The sequence below is a fragment of the Thermobia domestica genome, chromosome 8, assembly GCF_964235325.1.
Source record: "Thermobia domestica chromosome 8, izTheDome1.hap1.1, whole genome shotgun sequence".
NCBI lineage: Eukaryota > Metazoa > Arthropoda > Insecta > Zygentoma > Lepismatidae > Thermobia > Thermobia domestica.
In genome coordinates, this window is record NC_137461.1 from 256814657 (window position 1) to 256837307 (window position 22651).

Sequence of the window (22651 nt, forward strand, 5' to 3'; positions counted from 1 at the left end):
CTACGTTACTATGTGAAACCATATACGTGTTTGACATATGTAAATTCTGAACATCACATATCTATCGTTTTTTCCCTAAAAATCTTAAAACTTTTATGTTCTTTCTTTATGAAAAATTTGCCAATCCTAATCTAGGAGCTTGCGATCATGATTTGGAACATGATTTACAAATATATATAGAAAATTATCACAGACTTTTGTGAATAAACTATTAGGTTTCTTGTTATCATTAAGAGTCAAAGAACATTGTTAATGAACCAATGAATGTCTTAGTTGTATTTCGAATTATAACCAAATCTAACTACTTTCACATGGTGTTTAGCAAGTAAGCATGTAGTCTAGCTATTAGCTATATACAACTTTGACCAATTTTGCTTTTGTGTTTGGCGGTAGTTGAATACCTTTTTTTTTCAATCAAACGCCTCTAAAATTATGAACAACAATAGAATAACATATTATTTTCTTTCTCGATAATGTTTCTTTTTGTTGTAGTACTTACTCGTTGTATCACACTATAATCCATTTTACATTATCTTATTCACTATTTTCGATTACTAGAACGGTATCAAGGTAAATCGGGATTATTTCATAATTATTTTGTGAAGGAGAATTGTAAATGTATGTTCGGCGTAGTGTGCTAAAACAACAGTGCCAAAGAAGCATGGTTATTACCGCAAAAATTGGGGACACAGAAAAGATTTGATTTGACTTGACTCTAGCCAACGATGTTATAAAATAGAGGATCTGCCTATACAATAAAATTGTGAAGCCATACGTCACAGTTTCGCCATCTCCACTCTGCCCGCTCCGCCCAATATGATCGCAACATTCATGTCGGAAACTAGAGTAGCCAATCAGATGTGCCGATGCTCGGTTGTTTTTTCGCTTCATTGAATTCTTAGGATGAAGATACACATGGGCAGATCCTCTATTTTATAATATCCTTGACTTTAGCGTCCTCTTCTGCAGCGAGGCTATATGAGATGTAGACTACAGCTTATCATGGAATTCGAATCTCATGAGCTCCTACCGGGAGTCGAACTTGGGTCTCACACGCTAAAAGCGAGTACGCGAACCGCTTAGCCACGAGGGAGTTTACGAAGAAAAGAATTCAAGAAATGTGTAGTACCCCATCAATGACACAAGTAAACCGTACTGTAAATATTTTGAGTATAAGTTAAGGTTGAAAGTATTAGATTTCAGATTGCCAGGAAGAATATTACATTATGTTGTAGCCAGGGCCGGCCTTAGTATGTGCGGAGGCCCAATCGGAAACAATTTTTGGGTTCTCAGCCAATTTCCACTCAAGGAAAACAGGATTATATTTCGTATATTATATATGTCTATTAAAGACTTCATTTCTCTTGGTAGAATGAAAAACAATCAAAGTTGCTTGGAAAATATATGCAAGTTACTAAATCAAGCAGATGTAAGCTACATTTTAATATAAAATTGTATAAATGTGACTCAAGAAGCAAGTAACAATACTCGTGTATCATCCCTGAAAAGTACATATAGTCATAATACCACTTTTTAGTAACTGTGAAATGATTTATAGAAGAAAATATTTATTTTTCATCGAAAAAATGAAAATTTAAGTGCACTGTTGAAATCAAATTATATTTTTTTGAACTTCTAAAAATCACTAAACATTCATTAACCATAAACGAATTGAATTATTATTATTCTTTTTTAATTAAAGTTATTTTCTTTCCTCTTCTTCTCTGCAAGCCCTTTAGAATTTTGTCTAAGTTTCTCATTTTTTTTTAGATATATAACGATGTTTTGTTTCTACATTATTTTTGTTTTCTTTCTGTTCATTGATTTATATGAGCAATTATTATTTTTTCTTTCCTTTCTAATGAACTGCAATTTGAATTATTTGAATTTATTGATTTCTTCTTCATGCCTAGTTAATTTTCACTTGTTTTTATTCAAAATGAATTTGCATTACATGTATATATTTTTTTACTATTACCCTAAAATTACATTTAGCTAATAAAAATTAAAATCATGCATTAGACCCTACAAGATGAAATTTTCAGAATGTGAGAGATTATCAAATAAAACTGAAGAAGTAAGTAAAATCAAACAATTACAATAATAGTTTACAGTAAACTATCGATTACTCGAGGTTTTCCTTTCCTTTTTCTTCCTCTTTGTTTTTGGTGGGGAAGGGGACAACAAATTACGGTATTAAAAGAAAATGTTATTTAAAAAAAAACAACTTTGTGACAAAATGTTGTCAAAAGAAACTTCAATCACAAAGAAGGAAGATGTCTTCTAACACACAAAAAACGAAAACAATTGACCGATTTCTTTGTTGAAATGTAAACCAACAATTTTTGGTGTAAAAAATAAACCAAAAGTACAGAGAACTATTGTCTAGTGTCATAATTGTATGAGTAGGCCCTCCTTGCTGTAAATAAAACTTCTTCAAAACCAATGTTTAAGGTAAGTTTCCCTAATCTAGGAGAAATATATTTGAGAAATTTAGCAAAAAAGGGAAAAAAGGGATTTTTTCGATAAAACGTGAAAACCCAGGGGAATTCTCGTGCTGACTAATAAACCGACATCAATGCTGACTTTTTAAAATTTTATTCTTTAGAAACCAGCGAATACAATAGCAATAGTATGAGTGTGTGCGTGTCTGTTCAAAGCAGCCTAATTTACACCCATTGTTGTTTTAAGTGTATTTGTGTATATTTGTATATTTTTTTTTTGTAAAGAAAAAAGTGAAGCAAAAAGTAAAACAAAAATAGAAACAAAAAACACATGAATAAAAAGAAATGTGATAGCATTGCCTTTAACATAGCTGAATTAATCTTATCACGGAACGCCTGACATAGGAATTGGACACTCAACAAACTAGGGACAATTTTATTACAAAAGGGACAATTTTGATTCAGTCGAGGGAAATTTTCTTAAGAAAACCTACGAATACTATTCAAAAAACATTTTCGTGTTGATTTTGTGTCCTTTTTTCGGGAAGTTTGCGGATTATTTGTACTTGCAACGCAACCTAAACCCAAGGGCGGATTTTATTGTGTTAAAAAAAAAAAAAATCAGAAAAACTTCCCCATATAAACCATTGGATGAAATAATGAAGATAGCGTAGATATTCTTCACCGCTAAGGTTTTCATAGAAACGAGTGAAAATTATAACTTTTTGACATTTTGCTCTGCTGCAAAAGATTTTTTTCCTCCTACTCGCACACAATTAAATCAAGTAAAAAGTGCAATTCTCAATTCTCAAATGTAATATTATATTAGTTAAGTAAAGTTTCATACACGTAAATGCAGTATTAGTCATACTACAAGATAACCAGTCTTCTTTTTTTTTTAAAAAAAAAAAAGAGAAAAGAGAAAGAAAAAGTTAAATTATATAACAACTTGGAAAATTCACCTTTGACATTTTATTTTTCCAATGCAATTTCAATTCGCTGTGAAGTTGGTTACGCAACACTATTTTTTGCTTACTAGATTCAGTTTATTACATAATCTGTAAAGTTCACACAAGGAAATTGAAGTTCTGTTATAAACAGATAGACAATATTGTATATCGATCATTCTCTTCAGATCATATTACATTATTTTAAAGGAATACTGGAAATGCTGAGATTTTATGGAGTTAACAAAACTTGCTGAGGATAATACCGCGATTATAGTAATATTATAGTCATCACTCGAGATTGAAAATGTTAAGACCCTTATATTTTATGACTGAATTTTCAGCATCATGCTAGTAGTTAATAATAACAATCATTACCTATCATTACCTGATAGATATCATTACCTATGTCATTACCTAGTAGATGTCATTATCTGCCATTACCTAATAGGTGTCATTATCTGTCATAAACTAATAAATATCATTACCTATCATTACATAATAGATGTCATTACTTGTCATAACCCAATAGATGTAAAAAAAAAATGAAATCTTTGAGTTTTACGTCCCACGGTTATGCCGGTTAGGCTAAAGGAGACTGTGATAATGAGTAATGAATGAAATGGTGGAATGAAGAAAGTGGGAGGAAACGGGAGAGCCACGAGAAAACCCACGTACACGGTGTTTGTCCACCACAAAGTTCACATGGCGGAGGCAGGGGTCGAACCCGGGACCCCAAGCACCAGACCCAATAGATGTCAATAGCTGTCATAACCTAATGGGTGTCATTGCCTGAACTATCGGTTTATGACATATTTTCATACTTTGAGTTTAATTTTGTTCTCAAATCTAAATATCACATTCTACATACAATAAGTTCATAGAGAGCATCCCTTTTTTCTCAGTTCAGATAACAGTCTTGCGAAAGCGTAATAATCAAGGCTCCTTTCCAGAATGTGCAACTGATTTTATTTACCTGACCTAACTGTTCACATTATTATATATAATTATTAGTTTGGTTAGTTAGTTAAGTAGAATTTAGCTCCCCTTTCACAGCGAGATTATGAGACATGGATCTATAACTTAATGCGAGATCTGAACCACATGGTCTCTTACTGGGAATCGAACACATTTCTCTGGCGCCGAAGACGCATACTCTAACCACATACCGTAGCTAAGATGTTAGTGTAAAGGGACAAGTTTTGCCGATAGATGTCAGTACAGTTTTCGTATCTCTCCTACGTATTTTTTACCTTTCACGAAAATTTACAATTTCTTTTATAAATTTCAACCTAGAGACTTCAAATTTTTAGAGAAGGAACTTCATAACCTCTTAAAGGGAATAATCCGTGCCGATTTTTTAAATTTAGAATCTTCTTCATTGTTGAAACAATTCCATTGTTAAAGGTTTGGATATCCATTTCAACATTCAAGCCATTTCAACAATGAAGAAAATTCTAAATTAAAAAATCGGCATGGATTATTGCCATTGATAGATTATGAAGTTCCTTTTCTAAAACAATTGAAGTCTGTAGGTTGAAATTTGTAAGAGAAATCGTGAATTTTCGTGAAAGATAAAAAATACATGGGAGAGATACGAAGACAGTAGTGCCATCTATCGGCAAAATTTGTCCCTTTTTATCTTAATGAGGATTGACAATGGGTGATGGTTCAATGGATTACTCGAAAGCTCAAAGCCCATGACTGGTAATTGTTTTGAATGTGAGAGTGATGAGAATAAAATGTAACGAGATGCTAAATAGCTAATGAAGGATGGAAAGCAATCAGACAAAAATGGTTTTAATTTAGAAATTTCATGGAAAAGAAATAAATACGAGAAGAAATAAATCGTAGCCGTACTTTACATCTAAGTGGAGTGTTTTGTTCCATAATCAGCATAAGCTTCCTTGAAAATTGGCAACACCACGCAGACTACAATAAAGTGGAGACTTAGCTAGGACAAATCACTTCCTGGCAAGGAACGGATATGAACGTGTCATCTGGACCTCCGAATCAAAGGTAATCCATTCGATAAACATAACAAATGTATGTTCATGTACAAAAAATTAGGCGCCATGGACAACCGAGTAAACCCCTGGGTACAATTAACCTGTTAGTATAAACAAAATCGTAGACTCGCAGTGAAATAGCTATTGTATCAATACTGTTCATTAGAAAGTCATGGTTTATAGTTTATTCACTTCAGCATGAAACAAGCTTTCCAGAGGTACTATGTATTGGCGTCCATAACGTACCTGAACAGAAAAAAATGGGATAATGTCGGAAAAATTCCCTCCAAAGTTCCTTCTCATCAACTTTGGCTCCCCTCTGGAGTGGCCCCAGATAAAAGCACACGATCCGCATGTATCTCGAAAAATACTATAGGGGATAAGAAATGAGTGTACCAAGTTTTGTTTTGATAGACTGAATAGGTATGAGGGGAAATGTGTACCAAAGTCCCCCTCTGAAGAACTGGATGTCTCCCATAAGTTTTGAACTTCCCCCTGTTAATTTTCTCGGATGTGCACATCTCCCCTGTAAAATGTCCTGTAATCCACACACACTGATTCCTACCGGTTCCGGCGTCGCTTCAGAGAACGCACAACTTCACAATATGGCTAGTTTGGAAATTATTTTTCCGACTTATCCCCAATTTCCCTCTCCACATGTCACGGAACAATATGCGTGATAATTATTGAAACGCTTGCTTTCTTCTACAGAGAATGTGGTTTAAATCTTGTTATCAGGATAAATAGTACTGCGTTTATATTGTTTAAATTATGTTCTCTTTATAGGTCAGGTCATAGGTTCCGTTTCATATGTACAGAGCATATTGGTATTCAGCCTTTCCCGTCATACCTATTCAGTCTATTGAAACGAAATCTGCTACACCCATTTCCTAACCCCTATAGTATTTTTCGAGATACATTTGGATTGTGTGCTTTCACGCGGGGCCACTCCAGAGGGGGAATTGATGAGAGGGATTTTTGGAAGGAATTTTCCCGACATTCTCCCAACTTTCCCTGTTCAGGTACGTTATGGGCGCCAATGTATAGCACCTTTGAAAAGCTTGTTTTATGCTGAAGAAAATGAACTATAAACCATTACTTTCCAATGAACAGTGTTCATATAATAGTTATTTCACTGCGTGTCTACAATTTTGTTTATATTGTAAAGGGATCTGTGTGTTGGTGCTGGCGCCCATATTAAAGACTGTCAGTGATCGAACTATAATTGATGGATTGATTTTATATATAACATATTTTTTCAGCGAACAATGGATGTGGTGCACCTATTTTTGTCCGTGCTGTTTGGGTTTTGTGAGATTTAGTGTATTTTGGGAAGGGACAGAGATCTTTGCTTTGTTATTATGTGTTTATGCTGCGACGCAAGGAACAAGCAAGATGTGGACTATTACTCTGAAGAACCAGCGATCGGCTGTTCTGTGTTTTGCTGATTCAGCACTTTGTAATTGTGATATAATTTATGTAATTGTTTCTCTTGTGTTTTGAAATATATGTTCGAGAGACTTTTCCTAACTCCTCCCACGATCTCATACCATACCTCCCATGGCGTCTGGAACTCGCTACTTGGCTCACTTGTAATAGTCGGCGAGCCCTGGGCCCGACGTTAAATAGGACCGAAGACTTCCGCTTGGGGAGTTGGAACGGCAGTTGGAGCTGCAGTTGGCCAGAGGACGAGATTCTGATCCACAAGAGAGAACTTCTATAACGGTTCGAGACCAGCAGACGACAAGCTCTTGAGCAAGTAAGGAGCCAAGTCTTTGGATATGTGACCCGATCTTCGAGGACTACAGCTTTACACCCAGACGTCGTAATGAAGGTATTCCTATCACACACCTAATTTTCATCTAAACCCAGTCTCTCTTTTCTAGAAAATCGTTTTGCTAATTCATTACTGTACATCCATGCCTTTACCCCAGAGGACAGCCGTCCGATTCCAGTGGTCAATCATCACGATCTAGATCTCCCGCTTATTTCTACTGACGCCTAGTGGTGTAGGAGGGAGTTATAGCCGATTCTCCTGTATTTTCCTCCCTCTTACACACCCTTTTCAATATAAAGATAACCAAGAATGTTCTGTTACTTTTTGTGAAACTCTATGTTGAATTGGCCCTCACACCGCGAGTTGAATGCGAATTGAGATAAAGTGAAGGTCAGTTGTTGGTGTGGATATATCCAACATACTACATGGTTATGGCAGTTCAGTTACACCGTGAACTTGCGTAAGGACAGAGTGCACATGGGACCTCCACAGAGCGTTATAAGGGCGTGTAAGCTGTACGACTTCAAACTGGTGTCAAAGCCGCTGCAGCGGGGCGGAAGATTCACCAGGCCTTTGGTAATGGTGTAGTGACTACGCGGACGCGGTGATTTAACAAGTTTAATGACGGTGACGAAACACTCGCAGACACACCACGTGCCGAAAGACCAACACATGTAAAAAATGGAGATCTTCAGGCAGCAATTGAAGCGAACAGTGGCCAGACATGTGAGGAAGTGGGACTACAATTCAGTGTGAGTGGAGAAACCATTCGGCAGCACCTCCATCAACGTGGAAAAAACTACAAGTTGGTTCGATGGTTCCCTCATGATTTGACTTCGGGCCAGAAGGAAACGTGAGCAGACATCTGTTTTTCTTTGTTGTCTCGTCTGAGGAAGGAGCCATTTCTGGACAGGGTATTGCATTGTGATGAGAAGTGTGTTCTGTACGAAGCTCCACAGCGCTGTCATCATTGGTTAGCATCTCATGAACCGGTTCCAAAACAGCCAAAACCAGCACCGCACCAGAAGAAGGTCGGTGTGTTTTGTGAACTGCTCGCTGCATCGTGCATCAGGAACTGCTACCAGCTGGTTAGAGTATCAATTCAACTGTGTATTGTCAGCAGTTGAGCCGTGTTCAAGAAAAAATCAAAACTCTGGAGCCAACTCAAAACTTCTGAATCGCAAAAGGGGTCCTCCTGTTACAGGACAACGCTAAGCCCCATGTGGCCAAGATGACCCGGGACACCATTCTACGCCTTGGATGAGAAGCACCAAGGCATTCGCCATCTTCCCCGGACATTGCACCTTCCGATTATCACCTGTTTCATTCCCTGGAAAATCACCTTAGAGGACGCCAGTTCAAATCCCTACTAGAGGTGCAAAATGCACTTGACACTTTCTTCGCTTCACGGCCCATCAAGTTCTACTGCAATGGAATCCATGGCCTTCCAGTACGTTAGCAGAAGGTCATCGATGCTGATGGGAACTATTTTTGATCTTCCACATATGTCTTATGTGACATATCGATGTTCGAAGGTGGTGGGGGAAAAAGCGACAGAACTTTCTTGATTATTTTTATACTAACAATGTTAATGGGCCCCAGGGGCTTATTCGGTTGTCCACCATGACACTTAATTTTTTATGCATGAAGATACCTCTGCTATATTTATCGAATGGACTAGATTTGATTCGGAGTTCTGGATGAAACGTTCATGCCCATTCCTTGTGAGTATATTTTTCCTTCAACTAGGTGTCGGCAAAATAGGGTTTGGCCAAACAGGAATTCCTATTTCGTCTAATATGGGCGACAGCCCATGTATGCGACCGTCTTATAGCTATTTTATTACCTCTTTCCACTTACGAAAAACGGGCAAAAGAAAAAAAATATTAGTTTTTCAAAAATATTTAGTAGTCTGCCCCCTTTTCTTGTTGCAGGCTTCTTTGGCTACGACTATTCTTGATCTGATCTCTTTGGTGCCGAAAGCGTCTCTCGTCAAAATACTTCCCAGGTCCTTGAAATTATCGACATTGCTACAATCATTTTATCAATAAATGTTATATTATGGATCATGCAACACTAAATTAGTGTTTGAGGTCTAAGGCGCGTGAATTTTCTCGTCTCAAAAATGATGAGAATTGTCCTGTTTCTAATCTTTTTTTTCGAATATAAAAATATAGTACTTCTCGTCTCAAAAGACGAGAAACTTCTCATCTCGTGGGTAATACTAATGGCAACTTGGCGCCTGAGATTATTGGAGTTCCTGCATAAACCAACATTTACAGTGTTATAAGTAAGAATGGGTATAAATAAAAAAGTGAAAGCTTTTCAATATTCGTAACTTTCGCCTGAGATTTCATCCTGTGACTCTCATTCCGTTCATCTCACAAGTAGTGACATCTGGTTGTCATGGCAACGACGGAACGTAGTGATGTCATGCGGTTTGAAAGGTTTACTGCTGCGGAGGAAGCGATAGGCATTTTTTTTTTTTACTTCATTCGTTCGTAGGCCAAAAAATTTTACTCACCTTCCACAGAGAGTAACGATCAACGAGGTAGAACCCGACATATCTGGTTCCACGCTCAGTCATTTTTCATTCATGCCTTGTAGAAGTGTAAAATTGATAGATTGTTATTACATCATAGATGTCACACATTTTCTTTCTTTTTTTTTTTAAATCTGTCAATATTCTAAAAATCTATAAATATTGCAGAAGCTTCAATTATGTAAAATTACGAAGTACGGACGACCACGGTTGCAAATAAACGATACTAATGTAAAAAAAAACTCTACGAAACCTAAAAATAATTAAATGTAGGCCTTGTTAAAAAGAACTATCAAATGTAAGGTTAAATGACTTATGGAAGAATCAGAATCCAAAAATATTTTAAGTTTACTCACGACAAAATGACATTTTAAGTCATTTTCAAGTATTTCTAACAAGGGCGCCGATCCTGAGGGGCGAGGGAGCCCGGGCTCCCCCAAAACTCATATGGGCCCCCTACTATATTTCTGAGTGTACAATATTTGGCATAATTTGAGTGCAATTTGTCTTAAAATCTTCACACACACACACACACACACACACACACACACACACACACACACATAAATATATATCTTCTGCATCTGAATGCCCCCTCCAAATTTACAGAGAAATCGGCGCCCTTGATTTCTAATAATTTTTTTTAAATATAAATTTTCACTCAATTATTTTTAGATGTCGGTACACTGGACTACGGACATGTATGCGTATATAATAACAAAACTACAAGCAAGGTATTTTTGTTCTTATTCTTACGATTGAAATACTTGTTTTATTATTATGATTACTATTCCTTTTATTGTTTATTGTTATTATCTACTCTTTAAAATTTTGTTACTTTTTAATTTTTTTTAGCTTTTTCATGAAACTGGCAAATCTATCACTAACTGCATGGAATGTTAAGTCAGATGCGACCTAGAAATTTTTGTTTGGAGGGGTCCAACCTTTGCGAGATTGTCTAATATTACAGGTCACTAAGTCTATGTAGCATTGGTATTGAAGTCCTGCACCCGAAAAGACGATAAGTAATTGTAAAATACTTCCACCTATATTTTCAGGAAAAAAATTCGAACTAGATTGTTTTTATAAGAGGAAGAAAAAAAAAATGAAATGAAATCCTTAAATTCTATGTCTCGCTCTTATGCTGGCTAGATTAAATAAGACGGTGCTGATGAGAAATAAATGAAATGGTGGAATGAAGAGAGTAGGAGGAAACGGGAGAACTTGGAGAAAACCCACGCACATGTTGTTTGTCCACCACAAAGTTCACTTCGCGGGAGCTGGGATCAAATCAAGAACCCCATGCACCAGAGGTGAACGCTCTACCACGGAGACACCGCTGCCCTACTTATAAGAAGAAGAGTACAGATGAAGTGTAAGATCAAATTTTCATGCTACATCAATCATTCCCCTGTTAAAATATATATATATAGTTCTATTGAAAAAGTGTATAAATGTATGTAGAGTTAATAAGTTTTTTTGGGGGGGGAGGGGCGTCCGGACCGGTTGGGCGCGCTCCTGTGTTCAAGTCCTTCCTTGTGGTTAGGAGTTGCTTGCTTGTTATCTCATGACGATACCAAATACAAACTGATATCTCAAATTTCCCCAGACAACAAGTATATGTATTTCGAAATCGTTGACTGTTTCTTGAGCTCCAAAATAAAGAACATAACTAACATAAGTAGTGAGATGCTGTAGCCGCGTCAAGAGACGCAGCCGTACAGATGAAGAAAGATTTAGAATCACGTATGATGAGGAAAAGAGAAAGTGTTCATGTTTTATAGGTAAATTAGAGAAAAAAGTTATACATTGTTTACTTCCGTGCAACGATAACCGAGAAAAAAATCAAACGAATTTTACGTTTCATGGCCTTACATGCCGAAAAACTTTATTCTTAGATATTTAGCCGTGAATTTGCCCTTCTGTTCGTTCTGATGTATAGCCCTCACTCACTTAGAGGTCATACGAACCAAATTTTAAACTTAAGGTTTTTTAGAAGATTCTCCAGTGGGTTGTCTTGAATTTTCTTCTTACCCCTCCAAAAATAAGAACGACTGAACAGAAATTTTAGTTATTTCAACGTGGTGTCTGTAACCCTGATTGATGTCCATAAGAGATTTGACAACATAGCCTAAGTCACACTACTCGATGTTACCTTCTGTTGACGTATTCTGGTTAAACTCTTTTTTAGCGTTTACCTGTCTTATAGAACAGTCTTTTATTCGCCTACCCTTATATCTTTCGTTCCATACTTCCTTGCGGCAGGCAGGAGAAGGAAATAGGGTGCTTGCCTCTAAGGCCTGTGCTGATTTGTTCTGCTGGGCGGGATTTGTTCTGCTTCTTGCAGAAAAAAAAGGAACTGATTGCGGGGATTGGGTGGAAAAGCCGATTTCGTCACCACTATCGATGTGACTTCCGTCTTGTATAACTCTGAAGCCGCCAATATCACTACGGGAGGGAAGACCGGGAAGCACCGGCATCAAAAGGTAGTGATGGGCAAAGGTAAACAATCAAATAAGTCAAGGAATAGAAGAAGCCCGAAGGAAGATAAGGAACAAAAGAAGCTGGTTGGTTGGTTGACTAAAGTTTAACGTCTCTTTTGAGAATCGAGGACGTATGAGACAGGATCTATTATTTTTTAAAGTGGAATCCGAACCCTACTTGGGTTTGCATCCGAGACTAAGTGTTCCTTGGACGTGAGCCAGTGTGTGAGCCAGTTCTGTTAAATTTTCAGACTATAGTATTACATAAGTTTGGGAAGTCTACTCGTAAAAGAACACCTCTGTTCAATTGACCGTGTCTTTGCACAAATATAAGAACAAAAAACAATCAAGAGATGGCGAGAAATGGTTTTCGAAATGGATTTATCGTCCTAAGATGAGGTTCCATATTTGTTCTTTATTTAAACTGGAAGTGAAAGAATTAATGTTGGCTTCCCATAGAGCGAAAACCGTAAGAGAAAGTGAGAAACAGTTAATTATTTCTACCACTTCTGGTTTGAATATAGTGTTAATGGAGGAGATGGAACCTATTATTGAGACGGTGAATCGATTCCAGAAAGCCACTTCACGATATCTATTATTCTTTTTGCTCTAATATCTGTCAACAGACATAGCCGCTCTATAAGACTTCCGATGCTTAAACGAACAATAAGTAGTTTGTACTGAAATATACTTACCGAGGCACATGAAGGTGGGTTCTCCCGCATACTGAGGGGGGTGGCCGGGGTTCCGGTCCCCTGGCAGGAAAAAGGGGCAGCGTTGTTCCACCTTCTGACATTCACTCCTACAAGGCTTCACACGTTCGCCTTGTATAAAGAAAGGCATCAGAGAGGCACACACCCACATTTGATACGCCTCCTGAAACGGAAAAAAATGAAAGTATTATTACTAATGAAATAATTAAGCAATCTTTTAAGTATTTATTCGTAAACTTCTCATACCGAAATAATTACAAGTAATATGTCTGTTACTTCGAATATGTGTTTTGGTGTTAGGGAAATATAAATAACAATAGATAGAATTACAACTAATATGTTTGTCACTTTGAGTATGTGTCTTACTATTAGAAGACAAAGAACAATAGAGTAAATTACAAGTAATATCGACAGAATTACAAATAATATGTCTGTCTTTTAAAGTATGTGTATTACTGTTAGAAAACAAAAAACAATGGACTTAATTACAAGTATATGCCTTTTACTTTGAGCATGTCTGTTATTGTTAGAAGACAAACAACAATAAAAGGAATTACAAGTAACATTAACAGAATTACAAGTAATATGTATGTCCTTTGAATGTGTGTTACTGTTAGGAGAATACAAACAACAATAGACAAAACTATAAGCAATACCAACAGAATTACACGTAATAGAATATGTCTGTCTTTTAGAATATGTGTGTTACTGTTAGAAGACAAACAATATTAGACTGAATTACAAGTAATATGCCTTTTACTGTGAATATGTATGTTATTGTTAGAAGACAAACAACAATAAAAAGAATTACAAGTAACATTAACAGAATTACAAGTAATATGTCTGTCTTTTAGAGTATGTGTGTTACTGTTAGAAGACAAACAATAATGGATTGAATTACAAGTAATATGCCTTTTACTTTGAGTATGTCTGTTACTGTTAGAAGCCAAATAACAATAAACAGCGTTACAAGTAATATCAACAGAATTACGTCTAATATGTCTGTGTTTTCGAGTATGTGTGTTATTGTTAGAAGACAAACAACAATAGAGAGAAGTACAAGTAATACCAACAGTATTACAAGTAATATGCCTTTTACTTTGATTATGTCTGTTACTGTCAGGAGGCAAATAGCAATAAACAGAATTACAAGTAATATCAACAGTATTACATCTAACCATGTCTGTCTTTTCGAGTATATCTGTTACTGTTAGGAGAAGACAAACAATAATAGACAAAAGTAGAATACGGGAAGTATTTCATGTAATACACGCGTAGTTAAATAATAATTTAGTTAAACGCTATTAGCTTTACAAGTAGTGTGTGCGTCAGTGTTAGGCAAATAAGGCAACAATACTTACAATGTGCTACTTAACAGTTCATGCTTTTCTTATACAGTAGATAAATTAATACATACAAAAAACTATCAGCAGAATAAAAAAAACTATCAAGTATATGACATTATCAATGACCAATATACATTTTAACGAAACGAAAATTCATTTCCCCAAGATTTTCTCGAAAACTACGCATGATAATTCATCTTCAAGCATGCTATTTTGCTAGTCTTGATATGTGATCTATCTATTGATATATATTTACTGTTGTCTATTGTTATCTTGCTTGTCGCACAATAAAAGGCTTGTTTAGTGTATATTTCAATTTCAATTTCATGTTAGTAGGTGGTGTGATTTTCGTTCAGGACACATTTTTTTTTAGATTTTTAAAAAGAGACTTGTTTTTACCGATTTTCTCGAAAACTACGCATGGAGATTCACACTCGCCAATATTTTATTCAAGTTAGTGAGATCTTTCAATTGTTATGTCGATGTTTCATCTTTGGACATGATTTTCGTTAAACACTGATAATATTGTAGAATACACAGTACTTACTGTGTGATGGTTTCATGAGATGTCCGTGAACCTGGCCCCATCCACACCCGCACTAATTTAAAAGCATATACCAAAAATTAGTGCTCAATTAGTGCTGCCAACCTACAATGTTTTAATAAATGTGCTGTCAGAAAAAACATTAAAGAATCTGCGTCGGACTAGGTTCACCTTAATTCTATCCATTTAACAGTTTGAAATAAAACCCACACACGAAGTTAGTGTTTATATTAATGATGACGACATCGCATAGAAAAAAAATAGTGCTCTTATGAGAAAGCCAAAAAAAAAAATATATATACATATACGAAAATCTTGAATGGCGGCATCATCAAAGAAAACAACAGATCCTAATTTTTACGATAAGAAAATTAGCACTAATTTGCTTTCTATGCGGTATCGTCAGCACTAATTTTTGATAGTTTATAAAGTTAGTGGTGTATTATTAACAGTGGGTGTAGCTATTTTCATGTGAACCTGAGTCTTAAATTAATGTTGACGATACTGCATAGATAGAAAATTAGTTCTCTTATCAGAAAACTAAAAAATATACAAAAATCTTTAATTACGCCATCATCAAACAAAACAATGGATTCTTCAGTCTATGATGAGATACATAGCTGTATTGTAAGCACTAATTTTTGGCATTATTTGAAATTAGTGCCAGAAATTGTGCTGTTACACAAACGTCAAAGAAAGGAAAGATTTCGGGTTCACGCCCGAACAGCATAAGATGTGCTAGGCATGTGCCAATTAGGTGTCCCAGCTACACTTTAGGTACCTGACACTTGGCACATTTGATATTCATGTGTTAAGTATGTACTTCAGCTACCTACAGTTTTAGGCACTTGTTACATCTAATTGATATTTGCAACTATGTACCACAAATATAGCATTTATATACCTGGCTCAGTTTCGCACTCTAACAGTCACTTGTTTGTATGTTGTCACTTGGGACATATATCTGCCATGTTCTAGGTACGTCCTTAAGGTACATACTGTTTCAGATACCATAACAGCACAAGATGTGCTAGGCATGCGCATTTAGGTGTTCTAAATTCATCTCCCACATTTGATGCATTTATTGCTTCTTTTCGTAAGCGATTATGTACTAGGAGCAACAAACGCAACAAACGCGTCGACTTTATTAGATGGCAACCGTCGCCGGTCATTTGAAAGTGAATATTGAAGAACCATGATATAAAGAAATAAACACTCGTCATTTTGTTATAAAATTACATGGCGAGCAGATTTTATCTGATCCCAAATGGTTATCGTCGAATATACGAGGTTAAAGGGACACTGATTTGCCAAATTCAAAAGACCTCAACAACTTATTCCTCTACAAGCGACGTTCTCTTCATCGTCTCCGTGGCCAAGTTGCAAGAGCACGCGGCTAGTAATCCAAAGGTTGGTGGTTGGCGCCCCCTCCCCTAGGGTACATTTTTTTTTACTTGTTTAAAGTGTTTTTAGACTCACTTTAATGTAAACACATTACGCATATAGGCGATTTAACATATTTTGGGGGAGTAATTTTGTGGTTCATTGACGCTTACGGCATGGAGAACATACCTAGAACATACTAGGCACATTCCCCACGTACATGTCAGGCATGATAATAGACTGTGACTATCACTTGCCATCCATGTGATTTCTCTCTCAGTGGTACATAAGGCACATACTGGATACCTTCCCACGTACCTGAGGGAACATGATTGGCATATGCCTGCTATGTAATTGTGCTGTTAGGGTATCTTCACCTGAACACAATGCAACTCAATTTTGGTAATGGATCACTAATTTTGAAATGTATGTCAATAATTACTGCTAAATTAGTGCTGAAGACACCATATAAAAGGAAATTAGAAGAAAACCAAATGATATACGAAAAGTTTAATGACGGAATCATCAAGCAAAACATCGATCCTTTATCTTCACGATGAGATAAACAGTACTCATTATCTTTCTACGCGGTATCGTCACCACTAATTTCTGGCATAGATTATAAAATTTGTGCTGCATTGTTAGAAGTCAGTGGGGCTATCTTCATCTGAAGACAGCCCCATCCCCTTTTGTTAATGTAGTACTTATTTTAATGTACCGCTCTAATTTTTTTTCTATGCAAAGCTTTTACACTTATGTTGTTGAACGTTATAGTGGCTTCGACGACTTGTGAAGGCTGAGCTCTACACGAACGGCTTTCTTTCACGTGTCGTGAATCGAAAGAATTCAGTACGATTCGTGGAACTGCTTTCTGAATGCGCACTTGAGAAAAGGTGAAATAAGTTCACCAACAACATTGTCAAACGTAGAGGATATGGCAAACAAGCGAAGAAAACAGCACTTAAAAAATTGTAAAACGAATACTCACAATTTTTAGAAGTAAACTGTAACAATAATAATAGCAAAAATAAAGACAACAAGAATAACAACAAAACGAAACTTAGCGGCAATTCGACAACACTGTACCGTCAGGAGATGCTCTCCATACAGCACGAGAGACGATACTGACAAAATTTCAGGGATGAGCTTCACGACTGGGACACATCCTCGCGTTCTATTGGGTGGTTAGGGATGGGCACGAGCGAGTTCGAGCGAGTTTTCTTTGAAACTCGACTCAACTCGAAACAAACATATTTGAGCTCGACTCGAAAAAATTTCCTCCAACTCGATTCGAAACTCGACTCGAATCCGGGCAGAGTTTCGAGTCGAGTCAAGCCAAAACGAGCCAATCCGAGCTAATTCCTGTGTGTAGTTCCAAATACTCTCTTCAAGTATCCTACATAGATAATATAATTATCAATGATACTACTACTACTACAACTTATTATTATTATTATTATTATTATTATTATTATTATTATTATTATTATTATTATTATTATTATTATTATTATTATTATTATTATTATTATTATTATTATAAAAACACCGAAATCATGAAAGATAGGCATGAAAGATAGAAATCTGAATACTTAAAAACTAGTTGACTGTCGATCTCAGTCGTCGAGAAGTTTTCAGGAGACAAGCACATCGGTTACGAGATTCTGGGTTTGAGCTCCGGAGGAGTAAGTATTCGGGCTCGAGCTAAAAATTGTTAAAAGTTATAGGGCACCGGCCAAACATGTTAAAAACTACTCGGCCCGAGTTTAGGATTGTCAACAGCTAGAGCGTTTGGTTCACAGCTCATTCACCACCGAGCTGAACCAAAAAGTGAGCCAACCCAACTGAGCCGATGGCTCACCCGAACCGAACCGAACCGAGGTGATTGCTCACCCCAACTGTGCCGGTTCGAGCCATAGGCTCAGCTGAGCTGAGTCGAATTAAGTCGACGGACTCATTTCAATGGAATTGGCTCGAACCGATGACTCACATGAGCCGAGTTGGTAGCTCATCGCAACCGAGCCGGCTCGAGCCATCAACTCAATTGAGCTGAGTTGATGGCTCGTCCCAACCAATCCGGCTCAAACCATCGGCTCAATTTAACAGAGCCGATGGCTCTTCATCCTAATCGCGTCGGCTCGAGCTGATCGCTCAGTTGAACCAAGCCGAGCCGGTTGACATCACTACCCGGGTTGCGCTCAAAAATTCGACCGTGCAGGTCTCATGTCAGCCTTGACGGTGAAAACTACAGTATTTACTTATATTGGTGCTCGCGACATTTGAGGCTGTCTCGTTATAAAAATCTATTGTCGTCTCGTTTTTGGGACGAGACAACATACACTAAAATTACCCCACGAGATGCACTAAAAGTTCGAGACGAGATGCACCCCTGTCGTAAGCAACACTAAAAGTATTCTATTTCTGCTTACATTTCTCATGGCTTTCGCTTTCCAATCTAATCAGACCATGATTTCAAAACGAGTTAAAATGAGCTGAACGAGCGAACCATTTATCAAACTCGACTCGACTCGAAACTCGACCTCAAAACATTGACTCGGCTCACAACTCGACTGGAGAAAATTACCTTTGTCTCGACTCGAAACTCGAGTTGAATTCGAGTCGAGTAGAGTTTTAGATGAACTCATGCCCATCCCTATGGGTGGTAAAATTGGTAAATATAGGTCAAGCTTCACCACTCCTCACGACTACTATAGTTAAATAAAATAAGGGAACTGCAGGTATATACGCCAGTGCAGCTAAATACGCCAAGTGTTCAGTGCTGGGACGTTTCCGACGAAAGCCGCTAGAATGCGCCTCTAATATGAGCCACGGTCTTGAACAAGTCCGTCAGTGGTAGAGCGTTCACCTCCGGTGCTTGGGGTCCCTGGTTCGATCCCAGCTCGCGCCGTGTGGACTTTGTGGTGGACAAACACCGTGCTCGTGTGTTTTCTCGGTGTTTTCCCGTTTCCTCCCACTTTCTTCATTCCACCATTTCACTCATCTCTCATCATCACCGTCTCCTTTAGCCTCACCGGTATAATCGTGGGACGTAAAACTTAAAGATTTCATTTTTTTTGAACAAGTCCGATTTGACGAATACTCCGGAAGACACCGATGAGACCGCCATGCCGTTCAGTGTGACCACCATTAGTACTTTCGTACTAGATCTAGTACATTTTATAATATTTCAGTGTTCTAGTACGTTCACCAACAAATCTAATACTTTTCTCCTCTTCTCCTTTTCTCATAAATACACTTGGGAGAGAAAATGGAATCTCATGAAAATTTGGCAATGTACGAAAATTTCACTGTTTCTGGCAACTTTTTTCTGATTATTTCTTTTTACAACAGTGGTATTTACAAGGGCGGAAGTGGGACATACGTGCCGTCAAGTCGCCTCCTCCAACTAATAAATGGCCACAGTAAACAATATTACATACTTGGTGATCCGTTTAAACAGTAGGCTATTAAGGAATTAATAAGCCCATATTCTATTTTTTTAATAAGCCCATTTTATATTTATTTATTTTCCCTGGATATCCTTTATATTTGTCACATTTGTGTTACTTTAGTGGTTCTACAGTGACTTCTAATACAATTAAGCAGGGATTCGGCCAGGATTTTTAGTTTCAGGGGTGTAAAGTCAAAATTGGGAGTAAGTGGTTTTGACTGTAATATATATATATATATATATATATATATATATATATATATATATATATATATATATATATATATATATATATATATATATATATATGTATGTGTGTGTGTATATGTATATATATGAAATCTTTAAGTTTTACGTCCCACGAATATGCCGGTTAGGCTAAAGGAGAGGTGATTATGAGAGATGAGTGAAATGGTGGAATGAAGAAAGTGGGAGGAAACGGGAGAACTTCGAGAAAACCCACGAGCACGGTGTTTGTCCACCACAAAGTCCACACCTTCTAATAAGATATTAATGTCGTAAAATTTCATAAATAGGATGAAACAGGAGCAGATAAAGTTTTAGTTCTTTCCCCCCAGATCTAGTACTTTTTTCTGCATAGGTTAGTACGAAATATTTTTGCTTGGTGGTTACACTGGTGTTGTTTGCTTCGGGAAGGTTCTGAGGAGGGACAATATAATTTCAATAGAGGTAAAAAAATCCGTTATTAATACCGTGCTAACTCAGAATATTGCCGATTGTTTACAGCAATGTACGCCTTATTTCGTGTCCATCTACGATTGGAACACTTTGTTTTTGTAAGTGTAATTTCAGTATTTCGTGATTCCATGGCAACTAAACCAATACCAAGCATGGTGCAGCAAAATACACCAGGACTTGTGCATTACTGACCGCAAAAGACAAAGATGTTTTCATTTGTCCAACATGTTCCATGTAATATCGATGTAATTTTTAAAAGTCACAATACAATGATATTGTTTGTTTATCTCCTTATGGACTAAAACTTTTCAATTTGGAACTTCATTTCAACTTTGAAGATTAAAGTTTTTACATTTTATTATTTTTATCTTCATAATGTACTTTGGTTATTCTACTTTTTGCTTTAATCATGTTGTGTAATAATATTTGAGTTTGTATAATACAGACAATGTAAGCAGTCGCAAGATTTATTACAGGTTTCTAGTAGTATTTTAGATTAGCGTAGTTACCTACACGTGTTGGTAAAAACGCTACTTTGTAACACTTTTCTTTTACTTTGGGTACAAAATAGAAGTGAGTGGCATCATTGCCATTTTTTTTTCCTACACGCGGAAAAGGCTACTCTGCAACGCACGTGTCTTGTTCTTTGTGTTTCATGAAAATTAAGGCCATAAAACATCCGACACTCTTAACATGGCGTATTTACCTGCACCTACCTTATAACATTAGTGTTGCCCTCATGAGATGAGAAATAAAGGTTTTCTTTTCTTGTCTCAAAAATCGTTTATATTAGAAGTATTGTGTCATATCGATTCTCGAGGAATTCTTTTTCCCGTCGTCACGATTCTTGAAAAGTTTTTCTCGCTTCGCCTCGTATAAATTTTTTGTCCTGATTGTTTCTTAATTTCTTCTACAAGTCGGGGGCGGATCCAGGACCGACTTCTGGGGAGGGCGGTGGGTTGTCATCGTGCTACTTTTAAGGGCTCCAAATTTGGGATGGACTTTATTTATATATATATAAAATAAGAAAGTTTCCTCTTCTAGGGAAGGAAGGCAATCGGCCAGATCGCTTCCCCCTGGATCCGCCTCTGCTACAAGTTATATTAATTCTTCCACGTCACGAGAGGCCTACGAAGGGTGTCATATAACAACATTTAAAACTTTTTTTTTATTATTGAAGTATAGTGTGATGATACTATAATGATTGATGTATCTTTAAACGTTAATAAATGAAGTGTAAGGGAAAAAAAGAAGGAATGTCACAAAATTTCATTTTCGAGAAATCGTCGTTTTAATACTGAAAACCGCGTAAGAAGAATAGGGTTACTTAAATCTTTTACCCATTTTAGATGGACATTTCTACATTTACTCATGCATAGCATATACAGTCAAATAGTACCAAGAGTCACCAACAGATAGGGCAAAGCATCAGAAAAAGCACATACATGGACATTCCTTGTTTTTTCCCCTTACCCTACTTTATCAATTTATAGTTTATACACTATGAACCATGTATTACTAAAATAGTGTTTGTGGTTTAAGACTCGGGTAAACTACTGTTGTCTACGATAATTGTCATATTTCTCGACTCGACTTTAATTTTAGGGGGCCGCGGTGGCTCAGTGATAGAGCGTTCACCTCTAGTGAGTGGAGTCCCTGGTTCGATCCCAGCTCGTGCCCAGTGGACTTTGTGATGGACAAACACCGTGTGCGATAGTTTTCCCGGAATTCGCTCGTTTCCTTCCACTTTATTCATTCCACCATTACATTCATTTCTCAACATCACCGTCTCCTTTAGCCTATAGCCGGCATAACCATGGGACGTAAAACTCAAATATTTATTTCGTCTCTAATTTAGAAATACACTTATCGTCTTAGACGGGAAATTTCTTGTATCATAAGGGCTGCAACCGCTCTTGCAAGAAACTATATCGGTCTGCCACCAGAAAGAATTGTATTTTACGATTTGAACACACTGATTTGCAGAAACCAAAATAGAGGATTGTCTGTTAATGTAATCTTTATGAATCAACTTTTAAGGCTGTATTATGCTAACAATACACGATTTTAACTCATAGGGTTTACCAGTGGCGTTTTTACGATTTTTTGTCGGGTGGGGCTTTGCTAACTTTCCGGAGAGGGGGCTTTTCCTGAAAATGTGAAAATTCTGCAATATATTTTATATACTTTACTATAGTAAGTAAGGTTTCAGGTGGTGCTTAAGCCCGGAAGCCCCCCCCTAAATACGCCACTAAGGTTTACGTATAGAGACCTTTGCAACGAATTAAAGAAAATGAACATCAGTAAAACACT

General features: G+C 36.9%; 1 protein-coding gene across 1 annotated transcript in view; it reads right to left on the bottom strand.

Moving 5' to 3' along the window:
• Mid1 (calcium-permeable channel component Mid1) overlaps positions 1–22651 on the bottom strand; it is a 620340-nt gene that overhangs the window by 10139 nt on the left and 587550 nt on the right. Inside the window, exon 2 of the mRNA XM_081769655.1 lies at positions 12898–13078. Within this exon, the coding sequence (XP_081625781.1) occupies positions 12898–13078 (181 nt within the window). The remainder of the gene's footprint in view (positions 1–12897; positions 13079–22651) is intronic.